The 9,169-nt window shown below is 45.2% G+C and overlaps 1 protein-coding gene across 2 annotated transcripts in view; it reads left to right on the top strand.

The window, feature by feature from the left end:
• Nucleotides 1-5,975: 5,975 nt before the first annotated feature.
• Nucleotides 5,976-9,169, top strand: part of Nedd4l (NEDD4 like E3 ubiquitin protein ligase) — a 304,029-nt gene continuing 300,835 nt past the window's right edge. For both annotated transcript variants that reach the window (XM_026393205.2, XM_077792371.1), the window contains exon 1: nt 5,976-6,176. In XM_026393205.2, coding sequence (XP_026248990.1) covers nt 6,129-6,176 — 48 coding nt within the window. In that variant the 5' untranslated portion in view covers nt 5,976-6,128. The remainder of the gene's footprint in view (nt 6,177-9,169) is intronic.

Genomic DNA, 9,169 nt, shown 5'->3' with positions numbered 1-9,169 from the left:
TCAATGATTCTTTTTTTAAATTTTTTTTTACTTGTAGATGAACTCTATTTTATTTTTATGTGGTGCCAGGGCTCAAACCTAGTGCCTCACACATGCTAGGCAAGTGCTCTACCCCTGAGCCACAACCCCAGCCTCTTACCAATGATTCTTTACAAAAGGAGTTTAAAAGGCTCTCTCTCTGGAAAAAGAAAAAGAAAAAGAAAAAAGATCCTAAAGGATTATCTAAGAAGCAACAAGGGAAAAAAAAAACCTGAAAATCATATTGGTAAAGGTTTAAAAAGCATAATATAATAGTAATATCTAAAGTGGTTGTTTACCAAAAGAACAGATGGGCTGGGGTGTAGCTCAGTGGTAGAACCCTTGCTCTGTGCTCCATTCCTCGTACTGGACAAACAAAACAAAACAAAACAAAACAAAAAAACCCAAAACAAAACCTATATATCAATACCATGTAAAGAGTTAATGATTGAAAACAATGTTTCAAACTTCTTCAGATAGGGGATTAAAATATGAAATTTTGTTACCTCAGGCACACATGTAAAATGTCAAGTGTAACCTAGTAAAGGAATAGAAATTCACTGATTAAAATGCCAATCGGACTGGGGTTGTGGCTCGTGGAATAGTGCTTGCCTTTACATGTGAGGCACTGGGTGTGATCCTCGGCACTATATAAAAACAAATAAACAAAACTAAGATATTGTGTCCATCTATAATGTGTGTGTGTGCGCGTGCGCCAATCATGAAAATAAACACAATTAAAAAAACCAAAAACACCAGTATTACTCACTAATGAGACTCATTAAAAGAACAGGGGAAAAAATAGTAAAAATGTGGCAAGAGATCTAGATATTTTAGAAGTGATAATGATTTAAAAACAGTGAATTTCTGTTACAACCAGTTAAAAGGCAGATAATTTGTCAGACTGGAAAAAACAGGAATCAAATGTCTGTATTTCAGATAATATTATTTTATGAGAACCATAATGCATAGCAGCTCATAAGTGTTCAAAATGTATTAAAATGCTTAGCTATTTTTTAAAAAAATATGTATTTTTTTTTTAGTTATAGGTGGACACAATACCTTTATTTTATTTTTATGTGGTGCTGAGGACCAAATGTCTCCTGTGTGCCAGTTGGGCGTTGTACCACTAAGCTCCAGTCCCAGCCCTAAAATGCTTAGCTATTTTTACGCAAAAATTTTGGCTGTTTCCAAGTCATTCTTTGTTACCCCCCTGTGTATAGTCAAAACTCTGAAGCATGCTTTTATTTCTTTAATCATGAGTACCCCAAATCTTTAGATTTCTCTGTGTCAAGAAATGTTGCTAAGTTCCAAGATGACATTAGTTTCTACAAGTGCGTGGCCACCTCCAACCTGTCTGCTTCCTGGGCTTTCTTTTCATAGAACACAACACGTCATTGCAAACTGAAGAGAAAATTACATAAACATGTGGAGTTATGTATCATTCTTCCTTAGGTTCTTCCCAGATGTGATTATGATACACATGATCTTGCTAAGACAACTCAATAATTTGAGAAGAGGCTTAGTATTTCAACGTTCCCTATTTCTGATTACCCATTGTACTTTAAAACTATTTCTGCTAATTTTTCATTGCTGGTGATCCCAGTGAAGAGCATTTACCAAACACCCACAGTATCAAATCTAAAATGTAAAGGCAGCCTCCAAAGGGAACAAAAGGAAACAAACTCTAGCAGAGAACCTACAAATTATGGTTCTATTTAATTGTCAGATGGATGTGAAACTGATTGGAGGAAACTGATTGCTTTGGATAAAAGTGCCGAATAATTTTACCCCCACCCCTCAAAGAAATTAGATTATTATCTGAGATTTCAGAGTGGTAGGTGGTGGATAAAATTGATGAGCCAATCCTTGTGGTGCATACCTATGATCCCAGCTACTCAGGAAACTAAGGCAATAGAATCTCATCAAGAATTGGAGACGTCTGGTCAATTCAGCGAGACTTTAATCTCAAAAATAAAAAGGGCTGGGGATGCAACTCAGTGGTCACGTGCTTACCTGGCATGCATGAGGCTCTAGGTTTGTCCTCTGGTACTGGACAAAGCCTCTTTGCAATTAAAAGTTTCTTCCCAATGTCCGGGTACCTGCTTTTCTATATCAGGGGTTCCCTCATACTGAGAATGGAAACTGAGACTGTGACATTTTTCTGATTAGCATTGCTTTGCTAAATCTACATAGGTATATTTCTTGCATTTTGTCCTAAAATAACCCCCTCCTCCTATAAAAGCTGTTTGTGCCCCTGAATATGAAGAGGCACAAAAAAATACCTCCAAACCCCAATGAATACTTCACATTAAGTATATTTGTTCATATCCTACCTATTACACAAAGAATTTGAGTGTATTTATAATACATAATTTCCCCTAAATTGAAAAAATAAAGCAATAAAAAAATCAGGATCATGAAAAATATATAAATAAGAATCTAACTCCAGACTAGAGGTCCCTAAATTTTGCTGTGCACTTGAATCATCAGGGTACCTGTGTGTGCGTGAGTGGGGGAGTGCTGGGGATTGAACCCAGGGCTTTGTGCTTTTAAAACAACTGATGCCCATGGTACCCACTACTAATTACATCAGAGTGCCTGAGGGTGGGAGGCAAATGAGCAGTCTTCAAAGATCTCCAGGTGCTTTTTTCTTTTCAAGGATGGTGTCTAGAGGCACTCAGAATGGTCTAGCACTTGACATATAAGCTTTCCCTATTGTATCTAACAAAATTAGGCTGTCCCAAGCCCCCAGTAATAGAATTGCTCACCTTTACATCAGGAAGGTTGGGAAGCACCCAAATCTGTTGGCTGACTATTTTGATTTATATGATGAGAACCAAAGTTTTTATAAGATTGTTAAAAAAAAAAACCAAAACAATTTAAAAAAATACCAGAGCCTATGGTGGGTCCATGTGTGCTCAATGTGTATGTGACAGAATCATGTTTGCCTTTCTTTCTGAAGAGCAGAAAATCCTTGAGAAAGTGTTGAAAGCATAAGCACAGAGTTAGAAAGCTAAAAAAAAAAAAAAAAGCTTTTTTTTTTTTTTTTTTTTTTTTAGTAATAAAGGATCAAAAGGCTTAAATAAATAAATAAGAAAGATTCCCCAGGTATTTTGTGTGCAGCAAAGTTTTGGAATTAGACTTTGGGCAAAGGGGAGGGAGGGATGGGAAGGAGACATAGGGGCGGGAAAGACAGTGGAATGAGATGGACATCATTACTCTAGGTACATGTATGACTGCACATATGGTGTGACTCTACATCGAGTACAATCAGAGAAATGAAAAGTTGTGATCCATTTGTGTAAAATAAATCAAAATGCATTCTGCTGTCATGTATAACTAATTACAACAACAACAACAAAAAGGGTTTGGGAATTACTGGCCTAGGCTGCTGGTGTCAGCCTTGAATGTATATTAGCATCACGGGGGATGCTATTGAAACTACTGATGTCTTCTTTCCTACCCTGAACCTTAAATCATGTCTTTTGTGCTGGCAACTGGGCATTTAGTCAATTTTAAAGCTCTGCAGATGGCTCCAATGTGTATCCAAGGTACAGAGCCACTACAGAGGGGGAAAGTTGATGCATAGTTACAAAGGGGATTGATTTTTTTATGAGATCTTTTATGGCTTATGTGCATAAAATTGACCCAAAGTTTCCTGGTAGCCAAAGTAAATAGGAAAACATAATCAGTAGAAACAATTGTGTCATCCACATCGGAAAAGCTTACTAGTTCCTTGAGAGAAAGCAAGCTTTCCCTCTTAAGTCTGAAAGACATGTCTTGTTTGAGTCTTTTTACCGAGGATGTTGAACGATGTGATAGATCAACATTTTATAAACACTTCACAGTAAGTGATATATGGCAAGTTTCTTATGCAGTTTCTAATAACCATCCTTCCATGAAAGCCAGGGACATGACTCCAGACTTCAGGTGGGTACAGGTTGTTGGATTAGAGGGAGTGGGGGCAGGGTGAAGGATGGGGGAAGGAAGAATGACTGCCTTCTAAAGTTCCCAGAAGATACATCCTCACCCAAAGAATCAGGCTGTACCTGTGCACCTCCAAGATTTTCTACCTAGTTTCAAATTGTAATCTTCCACCAGAAAAATGTAAGAATCTATTACTCCCCCCTCCCATAATATACACTTACAATTTTGACAGAGTCCTGGTTGGTGAGGGTGGAGAAGCACTGACTCTCATTTATAGGGGTCATAGGCAAGGTAAAAGGTATCTTAGAATCTATGTGTGTGTGTGTGTGTGTGTGTGTGTGTGTGTGTGTGTGTGTGCACTTTGTGCTTTTTGTTTATCAAAAGAAAAGGAATCTAGGTTTGAAAGGTCAAAAAGCTTTGGTGTGGAATGAACAGAGATCTGTTTTTGAAATGCTCCTCCATGAAGATTCCCCCCCCACCACCACCCTCAGTGGCATCTAAGCACTATGGACTTAATGGCTCAAAATGTCTGTAGAAGGTTTCTGAGTAGGATGCTAACTGTATGAGGCTGAGCCGTGAAAGGAAATCCATTACATGGCACACCTTTTAAGCCACAGTCATGTCTCAGGGAATCCAAGGAAAGCTTAAGTTAGGATGAGTGTGCCCCCCTCCTTTGATCTGCAGGGCGAACAGCTCATACTTGGCAACGTATTTGGAGACAAGCAAGATGATTCTTTAAACTATGTGAATTCTCTCTTAACTTCCGTGAATGAAAGTCCTAAATGCACCTTGATAAGACCCAATAGGCATTTTGATGTTTTCTTTTCAAAGGCAAATGACATGTTCTGCGTCTGTTTTCTTTTTGAACTCACAACTGCACTGAACATTAAATTTAACAGCTTCCTGAAAAAGTCGAATGACGAATTTCTCTCGCTTATTTAGTCTCTTGCATTCTTATGAATCTGAAGGATTAAATGAACTGCTTGCTAGGGAAACTGTAGCTGGGATGTGGGAAGACTCCTATGGTGGCTAATAAGACGTCTCAGTCGTTTGCATATTCAAAGGATAACCTTAAACTTGAGTTTGATATTTCACGTTGCGCTTAAAAAAGAGCTGCCTTTTATTCAAAGAACCGCGCTGTTTTGGAGTGGGTGGGTGTGTACTAAGCCGGCGCTGCGTTGGTTTTGTTCCCTGAAACGTTGACACGGGCAATGGCGACTCGCGGCCACACCGGGGCAGCCTCTCCCCGGCTGGCAGCCAGGCCAGGCAGATCGTATCCCGGAGTTGACAATGTAGTCAAACCCGGCTTGCTGGGGCTACCAAGAATTTAAAGGGGTCTGGAAACATCCTTTCCCCCTCTTTTAACAACTACCGCGAGCTCAGGGTTCTAGGTAAAAAGACCACCCGTAGAATTAAACGGACAGGGAGCTTATGTTGTTCAAAAAACCATCGCTCCCAAAGGTCCATTCAGCCCCCTCCCCAAAGCAGAGGGAAGCCGGGCAAGGGAGGGTCGGCTGGGTAGGCCAAGCCCGCCTGGGCACGCCCCTGATCCCCCGCCCCGCGGCCGGGTGACCCCCGGACGCCAGCAGCTGCCGGGGGTGGGGTGGGCGTGGGGCAGAACTCCACCACCCCCTCGGCCCGCCCCCCAGCTCGGCCGGTGATTGGCTTGGGGGGCGCGTGTGCCCGCCCCGGCGAGCGGGGAGGGTCCCCTCTAGGCTCCGGGTGGGAGGAGGCGGAGGAGGGGGCGGGGAGAGTGGGAGCGGGGGGCGGGGGGCAGACGAGCCGGGTCGCCGGGATCGCAGAGCCAGCTCGGAGAGGGGCGGAGAGCGGCCGGCGAGCGGGGAGGGCCGGAGGAGGGAGGTGCGGGCCGCGGGGAGGGGAAGCCCGGCGGCCGCCGCGCGCAGGGAGAGGCGCCGGGGCTGCCGCCCGCCGCTCGGCGCGCTCTCGGGAGCCGCCTGTCCGCACGTCCCGCAGCCTTCCGGGAGGAAGCGGCGCCGGCCGCGGCAGAGGCTGCGCGCTCGGGCACCCTCACCTGCGGGCGCCGGACCGCTTCCCCAGCGGGACGCGCGTTGGGCCGGGTGCCGGACCGCCTGGCTTTGGAGGCAGAGGAAGACCAGGCGGCCCGCGCCGCAGCCCAGTAGCCCCGGATCGTCTCGGACCCCGCGCGGGGCGCCGGCTCCATGGCGACCGGGCTCGGGGAGCCGGTCTACGGACTTTCCGAAGACGAGGTGAGCGGCACCCCCTCCCGCCCGGGACTCCCCGGGGAGTTCCGCCCCGCGCCGGCAGGGGAGGGATCGGGGATACCCCTGGGCTGCAAGTCTCCCGCGCCTGCAGGGGGGCCCCAGAAACAGGAGCGCCCGGGAGCAGGGTCGGGGGAGAGGGGCTTGGGTCCTTTTCCCCCCAGCCGAGCGCATTGTTTGTAAATAAAGCGGCCCGACGCCCTTGGAACACGGGTTCACTCCGCCTCTCCCCGCTTTTGGGATGGGCTGAAGGCGCTGTGCCTCTTTGCCCCGCGGGTCCCCTTCCTCTCTGAGCCTTGTCTCCTGAGGCTGTTGGGCAACTTTCCGCCTCTCGTCCCTGCAGCCCGGAGTCCATGATGCGTGTCACGTCTGGGTCGCGGCAGGAGACCCGCGCGGTGCGGGGGATCAGGGGCTGCGGAGGACCCTGATCGTTCCCCCTGGAACTTTCTAAGGATCCTGTCTGCAGGCTATCAGAGGCGTGTGTGTGCTGACCCTGGTGGTAGTGGGGGAGACGCCGGGAGCTGCGTGTGGCCGTTCCTCTGTCTTGCAAAGTCTGAAACCTGGATTGTGCATTTCGGAGCCTCTTTTTTGGTGGAGGGCTCATCGAAGGTGGCAGGTGCTGCTAGAAACTTGGAGGAAGCCTGCAGTCCTGCCAACCCCCCTCCCCCAACCCCGAGGATTTAAAGCCCGGCACCTCCGGGGTGGGTGGAGAGAGAAACGCTCCATTGATCTCTTTTATTAATAAAGCGAATGAAATAAGCCACGCCCCCAAACGGTTGGTTTCATTGGAAAGGGCTTTGTTTTTTACCCTCACTCTCTCCTCCGGTTTCCCACTCCCCCTTTTGAAACAATCCTGCTAAATCACTGCTCAGCCCTCTCTCAACCAGCTACGCTCGGCTCTTATTGGTGTGTTGCTCTGCCAAAAAGGGGGGTGGGAGGCCTGTCTCGGGCGCGGCGTGACAGGCAGACTGGATGGAGCAGGTAGGAGTGGTTTGCCATCTGGCGGGGTGCGCGCCCAGGTCTGGCTCCCCTTTCGAGAGGTGAATTTACAACCCTTGAAGCATTACTCAGCAGGGAGGTATTTCCTATCCTGGTTGTGCATTTCGTGAAAAGTTGATGCCTGGAAATTCAGGCTTTCTCGATTTCTCTTTTCTTCTCCTCCCTTCTTTCTTTCTGAGGCTCCCTTTTCTCTGGTGATGGGGGTGGGGTTTAAAGAGAGGCTATTATCTCAGACGGGCTCACGCTATGGGTTCTATGGTTTCGCTCTCAGCAGCTTTCCTACCCTGCCTGTGTGTGTGTGTGTGTGTGTAAGTGTGCAATGCAATGGGTATCTTGGGGTGGGGAGGGTGTGTAGGGGGTGACTTTTCTCCGACGGTGCTAAGCTAGGCTTGCTGTGTGTTTATCAAAAAAAAAAAAAAAAAAAAAGAGCACCTTTTGTCATTTTGCCATGTTTTGCTTGAGTAAAATACTTTCCTTTTTTTTTCTCTTTGCGTTTTTCCCTAGAGATGGGTGAAAGTAGCATTGTTTTGTTTACCCAGGGGTTCTCCTCCCTCCTGGATCCTCTCCTTTCCCTTGCATCCTCCACTTCTTCATTTAATGAGGATCAGTAGAGGGCAGCCGGGGAGCTCTTAGAGGTGCAGAGGTATCCACATTCCTGAACAAAGAGCTGCTTGGGTTAAGGTGTGGAGGGGGATGTGGACAGCTGTGTTTCATCTCAGGTTTTTAAAAACATTTTTAATAACATCATTTTTAAAAGCTCCCTGAAAAAATATTTTAAGAATGTTTTGGGAAATGCAACTGGATAAACAAATTACATTTATGTTATTGTTGTTAGTGCTTTGTTTACATTGGCAGTGGTGTCAGATTCTACCTAGAGTGCACCTTGCCACTCTTGTCTCTGATGAGTCAATGCTGATCTGAACTGGTGAGAAGTGTGAAAGTGAGGGAGACATAGGAACAGAATCTGAGTCAGGGTGGGCTCCCTATGACTGGCTCACTCCTGCCTGTTGCCAGAGGGTGTTGGGGACCATACAGGTAATAGCAAGAGGTGATGAAGACACCTTTTATTAGTTATTGCTAGTACTGTTTAGTTCTACACACATTATATTACACAAGACAAGTCTCATCATTCTCTCTCTCTCTTTTTTTTTTTTAGCCTTTTCCTACTAGTGAAAAAATAAGCCTGGGCTATTTTGATAATTTCACATTTCTGTAATACTTGGTTTTCATGGGAGTTTTCACGCTGTCAGGTTGCCTTCCTGAGAAGCAGGGAATGCCTTCATAGAATACTAACAACAAATTGTTATCTATTCACAGCTAGTATTGTCTCCCTGAAATAGTCTAGGTAAGAAAACAAATGGAAGATTTTGACAGTCTCTGAAAGTAGAATGCCTGCTAAAACAAACAGCAGGGTAGGTTTTCTGAGGTGTGTTAAATATGTGTGCCCTGCAGTCTGCAGACTTAGTGTGCTGCAGAACATCACACATGAAGGTATTTTTGGTTGCTGTAGAGAAGAGCAAACTTATAAATCTCTTAGAAACATAGGCACCCACACCTAGCAGATTTCTTATTAGTAAATTTGTTACTTTATTTGAGGTTGATGGGAAGTGTTATGTATTTAGAGTAATTATTTATCATTGTATAAAGGCTGTTGAGTTCTCTGTACTTTAGTGAAGCATAGTATTAACCTAGAACATGAGTTGGGGGAGGATACCAAAGCAGGGTGGTGGGTATTATTCATCAGCTAGGTCTATCTCATTTGTAGAATGAAAAGGATTAAGATGTAGACTTTGTTTATGTGAATGTATGTGTGGTTTAATTTTTGTAGTGTGTTTCTGGGTGACCTTCCTCTGGTGAGTTATTCACATTCTCTTGGATTTCAATCACATTAGTTTAGGGAACCAAATTTGAAATCACCATCAGATGAGTTTTGGTGTTGGAGGGATTAGCCATTGAACAAAACTTCTTATTCATGGTTGAGG

This window comes from Urocitellus parryii, chromosome 13 (genome assembly GCF_045843805.1).
Source record: "Urocitellus parryii isolate mUroPar1 chromosome 13, mUroPar1.hap1, whole genome shotgun sequence".
Lineage (NCBI taxonomy): Eukaryota > Metazoa > Chordata > Mammalia > Rodentia > Sciuridae > Urocitellus > Urocitellus parryii.
The sequence above is the reverse complement of the archived record's forward strand: the minus strand, read 5'-3'. Positions and strand labels throughout refer to the sequence as shown.